The following is a 17352-nucleotide window of genomic DNA, read 5'->3' as shown; positions in this document are numbered from 1 at the left end:
GCCAAACCACTTATAAAATGATTAAAAGTCATGGACCCAGCACCAATCCTCGTAGCACACACTGGTCACAGGCCTCCTGTCTGAAAAGCACCCCTCCACCACCACTCCCTGTCTTCTACCTTTGAGCTAGAACTTTGAAAAAAATAATTGAGGTTAAAATGCCTCCCCTCGTTGTGGTTCTGTTCGCCAAGCTGGGAATTCGTGTTGCAGACGTTTCGTCCCCTGTCTAGGTGACATCCTCAGTGCTTGGGAGCCTCCTGTGAAGTGCATCTGTGATCTTTCCTCCGGCATTTATAGTGATTTGTATCTGCCGCTTCCAGTTGTCAGTTCCAGCTGTCCGCTGCAGTGGACAGATACAAATCACTTTAAATGCCGGAGGAGACATCACAGAAGTGCTTCACAGGAGGCTTCCAAGCATTGAGGATGTCACCTAGACAGGAGATGAAACATCTGCAACACAAATTCCCAGCTCGGCGAACAGAACCACAACAACGAACACCCGAGCTACAAATCTTCTCCCAAACTTTGAATGCCTCTCCTCCTCTTCTCCTGCTCACAGTACGCTGGCTGTAGCCAGCCAGCTGAGAGTCAGTCCTCAACGGAGGAGATTCCAATCTCCTGGGTTTTTTTAAAACTGAGGTGGCTAAATCTCTTGGTTAAACTTTTTTTAAATCCCCTCACTAACGCTACTGCGATAGTGCTTATTTTTTCCCCAGCACCCATGTTGTGTGTAGGGAGGTGAGAGATAGCAGACACATTCAATTTTGCTCAAAGCACACAATCTGCAGGCAGTCAATCCATTAATATTTTATACATTCCAACTTTGGAAGTAGAACCAGTCTGACTCAACATTAGGAGACAGGCAGGCTCTAACCTCACACCTTTAATACATTCTCTGAGCTGAAATATCACTTTCAAATTACATTGAGAACGTTCCTTATAAGTAGTTCTGGGATTTACATATTAATGAACTGAAACCTGCAACCCATTCTAAAGGATGAAAGACTTGATAACAATCTAGATTTGTTCAATTCAGTTGTATGACACTGTAATTTTTTAGTTCAAATCCTATGTCATGATCCTGCTCCACAACTACCTGATGAAGGAACAGCACTCCGAAAGCTAGTCCTTCCAAATAATATCAGATTATATTCCAATACCTTTGTCTGATTTTTGCCTTTGTTTCTCATGAACACAGCCCACACTTTCTCCTGCAGGCAGTAACCTTTACAATGCTGATGAAATGAGATGATGATGAGATGAAAAACTTCAGTTTTAATTTTAATTCTGTGTCTTATGATCCTGCTCCACAGCTACCCGATGAAGGAGCGGTGCTCCAAAAGCTAATACTTCCAAATAAACCCGTTGGACTATAACCTGGTGTTGTGAGACTTTTAATCTTTGTTTCGAGCCCACACCTCCCACTGCTGCCAGTAAACCTTACAATGCTGATGAAACAATAAACCCGCACTCCTGAAAAATTTACAATTTCTCACAATTCTGCCACTCATTCACTTCTGATCCAGGACATTGGAAACTTCGTGCTGGAGGGTGACAGAAATTAGCAGCTTTAAAGCAAAAACGTGTTGGATCTCACAGCTTTCAATGAGAGTCTGAGTCAGACGGTGAATTCCGGTAACGTTTATTACAACCCTGCTTCATTACAGTTTCAATTTTTCCCAGAAAAAAAAAGTGCACGAAAAGTAGCGTTTTTTAAATAAAAAGCTCAAGGTCAAAGTGCACACACTCCCCATCCCCCACTTTCTTTACTATTGGTCAGCACCAAATTATCCCTTTGGAACTGGATCCTTGGTACAGCCTTCATCTGGAGGAAGTATTGCCTCACTCAGCAGTTTCAGCCTACACCCTGTATACAAGTTAGTTTCTCCAGCTCATATACAGGAGGGGGATGCAATCAAGAGTCAACCACACTGCTGTGGGTCTGGAGTCAGGGGTAGGCCAGACCAGGTAAAGGATGCAGCTGGAATAACTGAGTGATTCCTTTCCTGCAAAGATAGCTTCATTCTCTAAAAAAGGACATGAGTGAATAAGGTGGGGTTTTTCTTCCCCTGAAAATGGTTTCATCATTTGATTCTGAACTCCAGATTTCAATTGCACCATCTACCACGGTGGGATTCAAACCTGGGAGACCCCAGAACGGGGTTGATAGTCTAGTCAAAAATGGTACTTATCTGTCACTCCTTCAATTTCCCTGTGATGGCACGTGAACTCGTTGATGTCTCTGGAGGTCAGAGGAGCAGGTGAAGCCCTTCCTGCACTTGGAGCAGGTGAATGGCCTCTCCCCAGTGTGGATCCGCTGGTGGGTCAGCAGGTGGGAAGAGTTGGTAAATCCCTTCCCACACTCGGGGCAGGTGAATGGCCTCTCCCCAGTGTGGACCCGCTTATGCTGCCGCAAATTGCTCATATGATTGAATCCTTTCCCGCACACAGAGCAGGTGAATGGCCTTTCCCCTGTGTGGATCCGCTGGTGGTTCAGCAAGCTGGAAGAATCAATGAATCCCTTCCCACACTCGGGGCAGGTGAATGGCCTTTCCCCCATGTGGACCCGCTCGTGCTTCCTCAAGTTGCTCACACGACGGAAAGCCTTCCCGCACTCTGAGCAACCGAACGGCCTCTCCCCAGTGTGGACCCGCTGGTGGGTCAGCAGTGCAGATGAATGCGTGAACCCCTTCCTGCACACCAAGCAGGTGAAGGGCTTCTCTCCCGTGTGGACCCACTGGTGCGCCCGCAGGTTGGAAGAATTTGTGAATCCCTTCCCACACACTGAGCAGATGAACGGCTTCTCCCCGCTGTGAACACGTCTGTGAATTTCCAGCACTGAGGGGGAAGGGAATCCTTTCCCACAGTCCCCACATTTCCACGGTTTCCCCATGGGGAGTGTATTCCTTGTGTCACCTGGGTTTGAAATTACAAACAGAACTGGTACACAGTCTGTCCCCACCGTGAGGGGTGTGATTTTGATTCCCCCAAGCTGAGGAAATGGTTTGAAGCACTTTTTCCACAGTCAGCCCACTGAATCTCCCTCACTCGGGTGTCTTAGTATTCTTCCTGCCACACTAGTGTCCTGCAAAAATAAACTCACAAAATAAGTGATCACGGTCAGTACAGTTAAATAAAGATACATTGATGGCAATTCCTGTAGATTTCCAGGTGCCTGCTGATCACATTATCCAGGTCACAGAAACCTGAAAACCCTCATGCAGCCAGATAGCCTTAAGTGTGTATGGAGGAAAACTTCATTCAGGGGAGAATGACCTAGAACAAGCTGCCGACAAAGGTGCTGGATCAAGATATGAAAATAAAATGTCAAGACTGCTTGCAGAAAGAAAGCCAGTGAAGTTGCTGCTGCAAATAAGATGGGGGATGGGTCCCAGGAAAACAGTGAGGAAAGAGACTAACCCGAGAATCGTACAGTTGGGAAAGGGAGTGAATCAAACAGTCAGGGCAGGAAGGAATAATGCAGAGAACAACGTAGGACTGAAGTTATACTGTATTTATGTCAAAGCAAGAGACCTAATAGGGAAGGCAGGTGAAATCAGGGTTTATGGTCAGAAACATGGGACTGGGACATCATAGCAACTACAGAAATGTGGCTCAGGGATGGACAGCTCAATGTTCCAGGATACATATGCCACAGGAAAGATACGGGGGTGGAGGGGGGTGGCAAGAGAGGTGGGGAGTGGTGTTTTGATAAGGAATAGTATTGAGGGAGGATATTCCTGGGAATACATCCAGGGGAGTTATTTGGGTGGAACTGAGAAATAAGAAAGGGATGATCACCTTATGGGATTGTAATATAAACCTCTAATAATCAGCAGGAAATTGAGAAACAAAGTTGTAAGGAGATTTCAGTTATCTGTAAGAATAATAGGATGGTTATGGTCAGGGATTTTAACTTTCCAAACATTGACTAGGACTGCCAGCGTTCAGGGTTTAGATCAAGAGGAATTTGTTAAGCATGGACAAGACAATTTTCTGAGGCAGTATGTGGATGTTCCTACTAGAGGAGGTGCAAAACCTGACCTAAGGCAGGGCAGGTGACTGAGGTGTCAGTGCTGGACCACTTTGGGAAAGGGACAGACTGGATCTAAAAGTTGAAGTTGTAAATTGGAGGGAGGCTAATTTTGATGGTATTGGGCAAAAACTTTCAAAAGTTGATTGGAAGGCAGATATTCACAGGTGAAGGGAAGGCTGGAAAATGGGAAGCCTTCAAATATGAGATAATAAGAGTCCAGAGACAGTATGTTCCTGTTAGGGTGAAAGAAAAGGCTGGTAGGTGTAGGGAATGCTGGATGACTAGAGAAATTGAGGAGTTGGCTAACAACAAGAAGGAAGCATATGACAAGTATGGACAGGATAAATCGAATGAATCCTTAGAAGAGTATAAAGGCGGTAGGGGTATGCTTAAGAGGGAAATCAGGAGGGCAAAAAGGGGACAAGAGATAGCTTTGGCAAATAGGGTTAAGGAGAATTAGAAGGGTTTTTATAAATTAAGGACAAAAGGGTAATTGGGAGAGAATACAGCCCCTGAAAGATCAACAAGGGCAGCCGATGTGTGGAGCCGGAGTAGATGAGGAAAATAGATTAGATTAGACTTACAGTGTGGAAACACGCCCTTCGGCCCAACAAGTCCACAGACCCGCCGAAGCGCAACCCACCCATACCCCTACATATACCTACGGGCAATTTAGCTTGGCCAATTCACCTGACCCACACATCTTTGTGACTGTGGGAGGACACCGGAGCACCCGGAGGAAACCCACGCAGACACAGACAGTCAGTCACCTGAGTCGGGAATTGAACCCGGTCTACAGGCGCTGTGAGGCAGCAGTGCTAACCACTGTGCCACCATGCCGCCCACAAAATACTAAATGAGTATCAGTGTTTACTGTGAAGGAGGACATGGAAGATATAGAATGTGGGGACATAGATGGTGACGTCTTGAAAAATGTCCACATTACAGAGGAGGTAGAGCTGGATGTCTTGAAACACAAAAGTAGATAAATCCCCAGAAGCTAGGCAAGTGACTCTTGGGCCCCTTGCTGAGACATTTGTATCATCCTTAGTCACAGGTGAGGTGTTGGAAGACTGGAGAGTGGCTAACGTGGTGCCATTATTTAAGAACGGTGGTAAGGAGAAGCCAGGGAACTATAGACCAGCGAGCCGACATCAGTGATAGGCAAGTTGTTGGAGGGAATGCTGAGAAACAGGATTTGCATGTATTTGGAAAGGCAAGGACTAATTAGGGATAGTCAGCATGGCTTTGTGCTTAGCAAATCAATCAAACAAAGTTCCTCATGGAAGATTCGTTAGCAAGGTAAGATCTTATGAAATACAGGGAGAACTAGTCAACCGGATACTGAACTGGCTTGAAGGTAAAAGAAAGAGGGTGGTGGTGAGTTCCTTTTCAGACTGGAGCCTGTGACCAGTGGTGCCACAAGGATCGGTGCTGAATCCACTACTTTTTGTCATTTATAAAAATGATTTGGATGTGAACATAGTAGGTATAGTTAATAAGTTTGCAGATGACACCAAAATTGGAGATTCAGTGGACAGCGAGGAAGGTTGCCTCTGATTAAAATAGGATCTTGGGCTGAGGAGTGGCAGATGGAGTTTAATTCAGATAAATGCGAGGTGCTGCATTTTGGAATTGCAAATCAGATCAGGACTTATTCAACCTCAATGTCATGGAGATGTACAGCTTGGAAACAGACCCTTCGGTCCAACTTGCCCATGCTGACCAGATATCCAGAATTAATCTAGCTGCATTTACCAGCCCCCTCTCTCTCTCGACCTTTCCTATTCAAACCCCCATCCAGAGATATTGTAAATGTTATCATTGTACCAGCCTCCATAACTTCCTCTGGCAGCTCATTCAATACACACACCACCCTCTGCATGGAACTTTACATCATTCCCCTCTCATTCTCAACCTCTGCCCTCTACTTCTGGACTCCCCGACCCCAGGAAAGAGACCTTGTCTATTTACCCTATCCATGCCCCTCATGAATTTACAGGAAGATCACCCCTCAGCCTCCAACACTCCAGGGAAAACAGCCCAATCTATTCAGCCCCTTCCTGTAGCTCAAACCCTCCAACCCTGGAAACGTCCTTGTAAAGCTTTTCTGAACCTTTCCATCCTTGCTATTCAAACACTAATTTTACACAGAGGGTGGTTCATGTGTGGAATGAACTTCCTGAGGCAGTGGTGGATGCCGGTAGAATTAAAAGACATTTGTTTCAGTACATGAATAAGAAAGGTTTTGAGGGATACAGTCGAAGAGCAGGCAGGAGAGACTGGTTTAATGTGGGATTATGGTTGGCATGGATTGGTTGGACTGAAGGTCTGTTTCCATGCTGTATGACTATGGCAGGCTTTTAGTTCTTGACAGTGGAGTCACAGGTAGACAGGACAGTGAAGGTGGTGTTTGGTACACTTCACAGGACATTGGTTAGGCCACTTTTGTAGGATTGCATGCAATTCTGTTACCAGTGATCCCACCCTGACACGCCATGCACCAGAGATAATGACTAAAATTGACTGGGTCACAGAACAAAATCATAAAACCCCTACAGTGCACAAAAAGGCTATTTAGTCCATTGAATGCATTGGGTATAGGAATATGGAGGTCATGGTGCAGCTGTACAGGACATTGGTTAGGCTACTTTTGGAATATTGCATTCGATTCTGGTCTCCCTGTTATTGGGTAGGAAGGATGTTGTGGAACTTGAAAGAATGCAGGACAGATTGATAAGGATGTCGCCAAGGTTGGAGGGTTTGTGGTATAAAGGAGAAGCTGAATAATATGGGGCTGTTTCCCTGGAGCATCAGAGGCAGAGGGATAACCTTGTCAAGGTTTATAAAATCATGTGGGGCATGAATGGAATAAATAGGGAAGCACATTTCCCCAGGGTGGGGGTCTCCAAAACCAGAGGGCATAGGTTTAGGGTGGGAGGGGAAAGATTTAAAAGTGACCCAAGGGTCAATGTTTTCACACAGAGGGTGGTGCGTTTATGCACTGAGCTGCCAGAGGAAGTGGTCAGTACAATTACATTTAAAAGGCATCTAGATGGGTATGTGAATAGGAAGGTTTGGAGGGATAAAGGCCAAATGCTGGCAAATGGACCTAGATTTACATAGGATATCTTGTCTGCAAGGATGTGTTGGATCACAAAGTCTATTTCCATGCTGTATGTTTCCATGTCTATTTGATAACACGTGCTTTATTTCTGTTGATGCAAATATTTTTTTCAATCATGCCTGGGTGGTAATACTTAGTCATAGAGATGTACAGCATGGAAACAGTACATGCCGACCAGACATCCCAACACAATCCAGTCCAATCCAGCACCTGGCATATATGTAAGGGAGCGAGAATTCCTCAATTAGGGCACTATAAGAACCCTGGGAGTCACCAATTTCTGGTTTATGTACTTAATGTTTGTTCATTAGGACAAGCACCTATTTATACTCAATTTTGTTTCATTTTTCTTGTTTATTCCCTGCTACGATGATTCTCTCTGTCTGGATGGTTGACAGGCTGGGAGATTGTGGGTTGAAAATGTGTTGCTGAAAGCACAGCAGGTCAGGCAGCATCCAAGGAACAGGAAATTTGACGTTTCGGGCCAGAGCCCTTCATCGGGAATCTGGCCCGAAATGTCGAATTTCCTGAACCTTGGATGCTGCCTGACCTGCTGTGCTTTAACCAGAACACATTTTCAGCTCTGATCTCCAGCATCTGCAGACCTCACTTTTTACTCGAAGATTGTGGGTTGGGCCTTGATTGACTAAATGTTTTATTGTTCCGGAAGGTGTAAGAGGTTTCAGCAGAAATCCTGCAGAGCTGAGAACAGACCGACATTTTACTCTGTGGAAACAGGGAGATCAACAGACGACAGAAATCAGGACCTGAAATCCGAGCTGACACCAGACTACCATGTTATCAGTGCTTTGATTGGCAGTGCCTCTACCTTTACCTAGCTTCTCATTTGACTAGAATGCCACGTATCCCTTCAATATTCAGGATCCAATCCTTGGCACCCTGAAGCCATGTCTCTGTAAGGAGTCTTAGATCATAATTATTCTGTTCGATGTGTGCAGTCTATTCATTCACTTTTGTTATGATGCAGCACACCTTCAGACACACAGTCTTCAGTTTCAATTTTTGTGATCTTTAGAATCCAGCTTTGATTGCTGGTACATTTACTCTCCTTGTCCCTTTCTACCGTTCTCTGATGTTCATTTTCACATCACAACATTGTTCACCTGCCTTGATTTGGATTGGCCATGCTAAATTGCCCAGGGATGTGCAGGTTGGCTGGGTTAGCCATGGGAAATGCAGGGTTATAGTTTCATAGTAATAGAAGCAGGAGTAGGCCATTTGGCCTGTCGAGCCTGCTCTGTCATTCATTAAGATCATGGCTGATCGATCCATTGTCTCAGCTCCTCCTACCTGCATTATCCCAACTACCCTTAAATCCCCACCATGCAAATACCTACTCACCTGTGTCTTGAATATTCTTAGTGAAGCTGTCTCTCCCGGTTCCATAGGCAGAGAATTTCATGGAGTCACTATTTTCCGGGAAAAGCAGTTCCTCCTCATGTGTCTGAAACCGACTCCCTCTAACCTCGAGGCCATGACCTCTAGTCCTAATCTCACCCACCAGCAAATTACTGGATTGGGTGGTGGTGGTGGTGGTGGGGGGGGGAATGGGGGAGGCTTTTCAGAGGGGCCAACGTGGACTTGAGGGGCTGAACAGTTTACTTCCACACTGTAGGACTTCTATGATTAACCGCACTTATTTTTGTCCTGGATCACAGCTCCCAGAATCTCCCATCTTCTGCAAATTAAAAGACAAGTCCCACTCTGCTCTCTCGTATGTGTGTTATCTAACTGCTTTATCATTTCTAGTGAATATAGCCCACACCTCACTGCTGCCAGTAATGATTAGCTTACATTACTAACAATGTGGAAACAGGCCCTTCGGCCCAACAAGTTCACACCGACCCCTTCAAAAAGCAATACAATGCTGATGAAACAATGCAATACCTGCAGTACTGAAACCCGTAAGGCTTCTAACGATACCCGTTACTGATTCACCACTCCTTCTGATGCACAGCATTGGAAATACAATGTTGAAGGCTGAATAAAATGAGCAGTTTAACTCAAAAATCCACCTAACCCTTCACTAGGCTCCCCGCTCAGCACACTTTACTTACTGCTGGTAAACCTTAAAGAACTTTATCCACACAGTGCAATGAATTCCCACTTTCCACCAAAATCCTGGACGCACTCAGTTGCTGTCTCACAATTGAAAGATTTCATTGTAACTTCTGCTCCATTAAGGGCAAAACATCTTTGAAAGCTGCTCTCAAAGTTCAGTCTTCACAATCACACTTCTGCTTTCACGGAAGATGATTAGAGTCATACAGCACAGAAACTGAGCCCTCAGTCCAATTCATCCATGCCGACCAGATATCCTAAATTAATCTAGTCCCATTTGCCAGCATTTGGCCTGTATCCCTCTAAAGCCTTCTCATTCACGTACCCATCCAGATGCCTTTTAAATGTTGTAATTGTAGCAGCCTCCATCACTTTCTCTGGCAGCTCATTCCAAACATGCACTACCCTGTGTGAAAAAGTTGCCTCTCAGGTCCGTTTTAAATCTTTCCCCTCTCACGTGAAAGCTATGCCTTCCAGTTTTGGATTCGCCTGCCATGGGGAAAAGATTTTGGCTATTCACCCTATCCATACCCCTTATAAAATTCTGTAAGGTCACCCCTCAGCCTCTGATGCTGCAGGGAAATTATCCCTGGCCTATTCAGCATCTCCCTTTAGCTCTAACCCTCCAACTCTGCCAACATCCTTGTAAATTTTTTCTGAACTCTTTCAAGTTTCACAACATTGTTCCATAGGAGGGGGCCCAGAATTGCACATACTATTCCAAAAGTGGCCTAACCAGTGTCCTGTGCGGCCATGACAATGATCTCCCACCTCCTGTACTCAGTGCTCTGACCAGTAAAGGAAAATGTACCAAATGCCTTCTTCACTATCATGTCTCCCTGCAATTCCACTTTCAAGGAACTAGAACCTGCAAGGTCTCTTTGTTTAGCAACACTCCCCATTAACTGTGTAAGTCATGCCCTGATTTGCCTTACAAAATGCAACAACTCATTTATCTAAATTAAACTCATTCTGCTACTCCTTGGCCCATCAGCCCATCTTATCAATTCTAATTTATATTGAATTTTCTTTCCTCTCACCCTCGAAAAAGCTGAAAAATCTCCATCCAACACACACTCCCTCCATTCTGACTTTGCTGAACGTAATCCTGCTGTACCTCATCCTGAAGCGTCTGGCTCATGCTGATCAACAGGCCCTCACTCAGGAGAGGGTGGGTGGAATCTAGTTGAAACAGACAGAATACTGAATGGCCTGGACAGAGTGCACATGGGGAAGATGTTTCCATTGGTAGGAAAGACTAGCACCTGAGGGCACAGCATTAGAATAAAAGGAAGACCTTTTACAACAAAGATAAAGAGAAATCGTTTCAGCCAGAGAGTGGTGAACATGTGGAAGTCACTGCTACAGAAGGCTGTGGACGCCAGTCACTGAGTATATTTAAGACGGAGGTAGATAGGTTCTTGAGTATCGGGGGGAAATCGAGGGTTACGGGGAGAAAGTGGGAGAATGGGATTGAGAAGCTTACCAGCCATGATTTAATGGCAGAGCAGCCCCAACGGGCCGAGACATCTAATTTACTCTCCTGTGTTTTATGGTCTCTTGCTTTCCTGAACACAGAGAGAAAGAATTGGGAGCAGGAACAGGCTGTTTAGTCTGTTGAGCCTGCACCAACATAAGTGGATATGAAGATACCTACACCGAGGTGGATAAGCTGGAAATATTTCCACTGGAGCAGAGGAGGTTGAGAGGTGACCTTATCGAGGATTATAAAATCATGAGGGGTATAGATAAGGTGAATGGCAGATATCTTTTCCCTTGGTGGGGGTTCAAGATTAGGCAGCAAATTTGAAAGTGAGAGGAGAAAGATTTTAAAAAGGCATAATGGGTACTTTATTTTTTAAAACACAAAGTGGTTTGTGTGTGAAATGCATGTCCAGATGAAGGGGTGGATGCAGGTACAGTTAGAACATTTAAAAGACATTAGGATAAGTACATGAATGAAGCTGAATTCAGATAAATGCGAGGTGCTGCATTTTGGAAAAACAAATCAGTGCAGGACTTATACACTTTATGGTAAGGTCCTGGGGAGTGTTGCTGAACAAAGAGACCTTGGACTGCAGTTCATAGTTCCTTAAAGGTAAAGCCACACATAGATAGGATAGTGAAGGCAGTATTTGGTATGCTGTCCTTTCTTGGTTAGAGCATTGAGTAAAGGTGTTGGGAGGTGATGTTGCATCTGTACAGGACATTGGTGAGGCCACATTTGAAATATTGCGTGCAACTCTGGCCTCCTTCCCATCAGAAGGATGTTGTGAAACTTGAAAGGGTTCAGAAAAGATTCACCAGGATGTTACCGGTTTGAAAGATTTGGGCTCTTGGGTGAGGCTAAATAGGCTGGGGCTGTTTTCCTTGGAGTGTCAGAGGCTGAGGGGTGACCTTACAGAGGGGCATGGAGAGGGCAAATAGACAAAGTCTTCTCTGAGGTGGGGAGTCCTCTCACTAAAAGTTTAGGGTGAGAGGGGAAAGATATAATAGGGAGCTAAGGGGGGCTTTTTCACAAGAGTGTGGTGCGTGTATGGAATGACCAGCCAGAGGAAGTGGTGGAGGCTGGTATAATTACAGCATTTAAAAGGCATCTGGATTGGTCTATAAATAGGAAGGGTTTAAAGGGATATGGACCAAGTGCTGCCAAATAGGACTAGATTAGGATAATTGATCAGCATGGACTAGTCTGTTTCTGTAACCAAACTATACTGGTCTTAAAACCATTTTTTTTGCCTTCCCCCATAACCATCCACTTCGTTGTTGTTCAAAAATCAGATGAACTCAGTCTTGGACGTATTCAATGACGCCCTAACTGCAGGAAGGCTTCCCCACCTCTCAGCTCAATTCCACTTGCTAATCCACCACTTGCCTTGCTGATTGCTTGCTGCATCTGTCTGACAACTGGCAGTGACTGGTGCAGAATGACATCTAGATCTGTACATTTACACATCATTTCTGATAAAAGGTTCCTGCATTTGCCCTGTGTTTTTCAATTGAGACACAGAACTGAACTAACTTTCCCAGAACCTGTCCCCTCCCTGGATTCACTCCATTTCGCTTCAGTTTCTGCAAGTCAGCAGCTGAACCCGGAATGGAAAATGGGGTGAGAAAAGAGAGCACAATACTCACAGATGTTGGACAGAGGAAGAAAGCTGCAGTCTGGGCTGAAGCTCAATCTTAACTCAGAGAGAGAGAGAAGCAGCACCAACCCCAGAAGCACATGATCCAACTTCCGCATCCAGTCTATGGGTTTTCTGTGATTGGCAGGAGGACCAGTCCCCATCCGGTCCTCCAGAGCGTCCCATTGGTTCACCAAAACAAGACCGTGGGGCGTTTCCCCGTGCCGCATGAGCAACACGCGGAGTGGTTGCTGACACCGAGTAGCATGCGCAGTATGGAGATGCTGGTTATTACTGACAGAGTTTCACAGTTAAAAATCACACAATGCCAAGTTATAGTCCAACCATTTATTTACTTATTTCCAATTTATTTGGAATCACTAGCTTTCGAAGCGCTGCTTCTTCATCGGGAGCAGAGTCATAACACACACACTCTTTCACAACAGGATTGCAGTGTCATGGGATGTAATATTAAACAAATGTAGCTTACTTCTATCATCTTTTAGAATGACCATGTTCGTTTTGATTCCTTCATATGTAAATCCCAAAACTTTTTAAAAGTTATGTTCTCAAGATAGGTTTTCACAATAGGTGTCATCTCAATCAGATAATGCATTGAAGGTGTTAAGTTAAAGTCTGTATCTCAATGTTACATCAGACTGATTCTATTTCTAAAGTGGGAGCTACAGCGTTTTTGAGCAAAATAAAATGTAATTCTGCAAGTACAAATTCAACCCACAAACTTGTATGTGTGTGTGTGTACAGGCGAAACCAAGTGATTGTGTCTGTGTCTGTGTCTGTGTGTGAGTGTAATGGGGTATAAGGCTGTGAGAGGGTGTGTGTGTGTGTATACCAGGGAAACCAGGTGATTGTGTCTGTGTCTGTGTAATGGGGTATAAGGCTGTGAGAGGGTGTGTGTGTGTGTGAGCATTGAGAGAGAGTGGATGTGTATGAGAGAGGGTCTGCATGAGTGTGTTGGTGTGGAGGAGCATGTGTTTGTGTGAATGCGTGCTTGTGTGCGTGTATGTGTGGGAGAGTGTTTAGTCTAGTGGGGTCACCTGTAGTGTGATGTGAACCCAAAGTCATCCCCATAGGTACCAAACTTGGCTATCAGCCTCTGCCCAGCCACTTTCCATTGTTGCCTGTCCTGAAGTCTGCCTTGGAGGATGGTCACCCAAAGGTCCGAGGCTGACTGTCTTGGACTGCTGTAGTGTTCCCCGACTGGGAGGGAACATTCCTGGCTGATGATTGTGCAGTGTCCATTCATCCGTTACTGTAGCCTCCACTCGGTCTCGCCAAGATACCATGCCTCAGGGCATCATTGCCTGCAGAGTATGAGATAAACAATGCTGGCTGAGTCACGTGAGTACCTGCCATACTCATGGTGGGTGGTGTCCCCACGTGTAATGATGGCAATCGTATCGTCACTTTAACACGTCTTGCATCGTCTGCCATGACAGGGTTGTATCATGTTGCCCTGAAGGCCAGGCAGTTTGCTGTGAACAATGATCTGTTTAAGGTTTGGCGGTTGTTTGAAGTCGAGAAGTGGAGGTATGGGGAAGGACTTGCTGAGATGCTCATATGTTGCGGGCTGCAAAGAACATGACATAGTGTTTCGGCTCCCAAGTAGGACTGGACAACAAAGAGAACCATATTGGTTGCAGCTCATGTCTGTCTCCTAAGGAGGTCATTACAGTTTCTCGCTGTGGCAGTTGATGAGTTGAGCATTGTACCCCGTTCTTATGAGAGCATGCTTGTGTACTTCCAAGTGTCTGTCACGTTCCTCCTCACCTGAACAGATCCTGTGTATGTGAAGGGCTTGTCCATAGAGGATGGTTATTTAATATGTTTCGATAGAGAAGTGTAGCACTGTCAGGTTATCCGTGGGTTTGCGGTACAGAGAAGTGCTGAGATACCCATCCTTGATAGAGACGCATGTGTCCAAAAATGAGACAGATATGAAAGAGTAGTCCATGGTGAGTGTGATGGTGGGATGAAACTTGTTAATATCAGTGTCGTTAGTTCAGTGACTCCTTGCCATGGGTCCAGAGGAAGAAAGATCATCAATATATCTGGTGTATAGTGTTGGTTGGAGGTCCTGTGCAGGAAAGAAAGACATAAGACTATGGGGTGAATTTGCATTTGCAGAATTATATTTGTAGATACATTCTATTTTGCTCAAAAAGTGCACAGCTTGTAGGCAATCACTCCATGTAATATCTTATAAATGCCTACTTTGGAAATAGAACCAGTCTGACTCAAGACAGGCTCAAACCTCACACCTTTCATGCATTGTCTGAGCTGAGATGTCACCTCTTTTTATAAAAACTTCAGTTATCTTGAGACTGTGACTTAAAAGAAGTTCTGGGATTTATATATTAATGAACTGAAATCTGAAACCCATTCTAAGATGAAACACTTCAAAGGTTTGTTCAATATATCATTCAATGTCCTTTTGCTACAAATACTCTGTCTTATGATCCTGCTCCACAGCTACCCAATGAAGGAGCAGCGCTCCAAAAGCTAGTGCTTCCAAATAAACCTGTTGGACTATAACTTGGTGTAGTGTGATTTTTAACTTTGTTTCTAATGAAAACAGCCCACACCTCCCACTGGTGTCAGTAAACTTTACAATGCTGAGGAAATGATGAACCTGCAGTTCTGAAAAATGAACAATTTCGAATAATACGAGCTACACATTGACTGCTCCTTCAATTAGAAACCTCACACTGGAGATTGAAAGAAACGAGCAGCTTTCAAAGAAAAACCTGCTGGATCTCATAGCCTTCCACGTCTGAGTCCTTCGGTAAGTTCAGGTAACCTTTATCGTGGCAAAAGTGAGGATTGCAGATGCTAGAGATCAGAGTTTAGATTAGAGTGGTGCTAGAAAAGCACAGCAGGTCAGGCAGCATCCGAGGAGCATGAAAATCGACATTTCGGGCAAAAGCCCTTCATCAGGAATCAGCTTTTGCCTGGAATGTCGATTTTCCTGCTCCTCAGATGCTGCCTAACTTTTATTGTGACCCACTTTGTTACAGCTTCAGATCTCCCCAGCAAATAGGCATAGAAAAAGTAGCTTATTTGCATTTTTAACAGCTCAAGGTCAAAGCGTACACACTCCCCTGCACCCCACTTCCTTCACTGTTGGTCAGCTGAGTTGTCCCTTTGTAATTGGATCCTTGGTACAGCCGTAACCCGGAGGAAGTATTGCTTCACTCAGCAATTGCAACCCATACCTTGTCTCCAAGTAAGATTCTCCCCGCTCATTTGCCGAGGGGCTGTCGAGAGTCAACCAGGCTGCTGTGGGTCTGGAGTCACGTGTAGACCAGACCAGGTAAAGCCTGCAGCTGGGACGACTAAGTGAATCCTTTCCCACAACAGCAGTTTCCTTCCCTAAAACATGAGTGAATCAGATAGGGATGTTTTTCTCATCATGAGGTTCTGAACTCCAGGTTTCTGACTGACTTCCAACTCCACCATCTGCTATTCAAACTCAGGAGTCCCCAGAACTGAGTTATTAATGCAGTCGATAATGGCATTCGGCTGAAGCTCCTTCAATGGCAGGTGAACTCACTGGTGTCTCTGCAGGTGGGAGGAGCGGGTGAAGCCCTTCCTGCACGGTGAGCAAGTGAATGGCCTCTCTCCGGTGTGGACCCGCTGGTGGGCCAGCAGTGTAGATGACCGAGTGAACTCCCTCCCGCACATGGAGCACTTGAACGGCATCTCTTCCACATGGACCCGCTGGTGCGTCTGCAGATGGCCCGTCTCACTAAATCCCTGTCTGCACACGGATGTCTTCACATCCATGTGAACGCGTCTGTGGGTTTCCAGCATCGATAGGAAAGGGCATCTTCTCCCACAGTACCAACATTTCCACATGGGGGGAAGCTTTCCTTGTGTCACTCTGTGTTTCAAATTACAAACGGAAAGGGTACACAGTCTCTCCCCACCGTGAGGGGTGAGATTTTGATCCTCGAAGCTGAGTAAATGGTATGAGTAACTTTCCACAGTTAGCGCATTGAATCTCCCTCACTTAGTATTCTTCCTGCCACACGAGTGTACAAAATTTCTCAAGCAGACAAAGGGAAACAATTCTTCTCGATGTGAATGGCTGCTGATATTAAAGTCCCAGTGAATCAAGTGGCTCTGCCAGAAGTTGATGTATCTTTTGGTTTCAGATTTCTTTCCCATGTTGTCCTGCAAATAAAATCACAAAATAATTGATCACGGTCAGTCCAGTCAAATGAACATAACATCGGTGACAATTCCTGTAGATTGCCAGATACCTGCTGATCATATATTATCCATGACACAGAAACCCTCAAACACTCATGCAGTCAGGTCGCAATAAGTATATAAAGAGGAAAACTTCATTTAGGTGACAATACCTTCCTACAAAGGGGCTGGAAATGGAGCTGAGTCAAGGTTTTGAAAATGAAATGTCAAGGGTGCTTCAGAAAAGAAAGCCAGTAAAGTTGCTGAATGACTTCCTGCTGACCTATTAAATAAAAATTATTACAAGAAATACAGGATGTAATTCCATTACAATATTAGGTGAAAATTCATAGCCATGCAGCCTGTACAACAGTGAATATCAGATATACACTATATGAAGCAATCATAAAATCCCTGCAGTGCAGAAAAAGGCCATTTGGCCCATTGAATCCATTGGGTGTAGGAGTTGGGAGGTCACGGTGCAGCTGTCTAGGACACTGGTTAGGCCACTTTTGAAATATTGCATTTGATTCTGGTTTCCCTGCTATAGGACAGGAAGGATGTTGTAAAACTTGAAAGGGTGAAGGACAGATTGATAAGGATGTCGCCAGTGTTGGTTAATTTGTGGTATAAGGAGAGGCTGAATAGGATGGGGCTGTTGCCCCTGGAGTGTCGGAGGCTGAGGGTGACCGGATAGAGGTTCATACAATCCTGAAGGGTGGATAGAGTAAATAGGCCAGAGTGGTGGTGGAGGCTGGTACAATTAC

General features: G+C 45.0%; 1 protein-coding gene across 3 annotated transcripts; it reads right to left on the bottom strand.

Moving 5' to 3' along the window:
* Positions 1 to 1641: 1641 nt before the first annotated feature.
* Positions 1642 to 16126, bottom strand: LOC132808174 (zinc finger protein 239-like). Of its 3 annotated transcripts, none has more exons than XM_060822032.1 (2): positions 15607 to 16126; positions 1642 to 3085 (listed from the first exon to the last, which is right to left on the bottom strand). In XM_060822032.1, exon 2 carries the CDS (start codon positions 2891 to 2893, stop codon positions 2204 to 2206), a length of 690 nt encoding a protein of 229 aa, XP_060678015.1. In that variant the 5' UTR covers positions 2894 to 3085; positions 15607 to 16126; the 3' UTR covers positions 1642 to 2203. The 3 variants fall into 3 exon arrangements, 2 of the variants coding, with proteins under 2 accessions (XP_060678015.1, XP_060678014.1); XM_060822031.1 differs by lacking the exon at positions 15607 to 16126 and adding an exon at positions 8526 to 9290; XR_009642044.1 differs by lacking the exon at positions 1642 to 3085 and adding an exon at positions 14343 to 14468.
* Between the last annotated feature and the right edge of the window lie 1226 nt (positions 16127 to 17352).

The sequence above is a fragment of the Hemiscyllium ocellatum genome (genome assembly GCF_020745735.1).
Source record: "Hemiscyllium ocellatum isolate sHemOce1 chromosome 27 unlocalized genomic scaffold, sHemOce1.pat.X.cur. SUPER_27_unloc_35, whole genome shotgun sequence".
Lineage (NCBI taxonomy): Eukaryota > Metazoa > Chordata > Chondrichthyes > Orectolobiformes > Hemiscylliidae > Hemiscyllium > Hemiscyllium ocellatum.
This window is presented reverse-complemented; position numbering and strand designations above follow the sequence as displayed.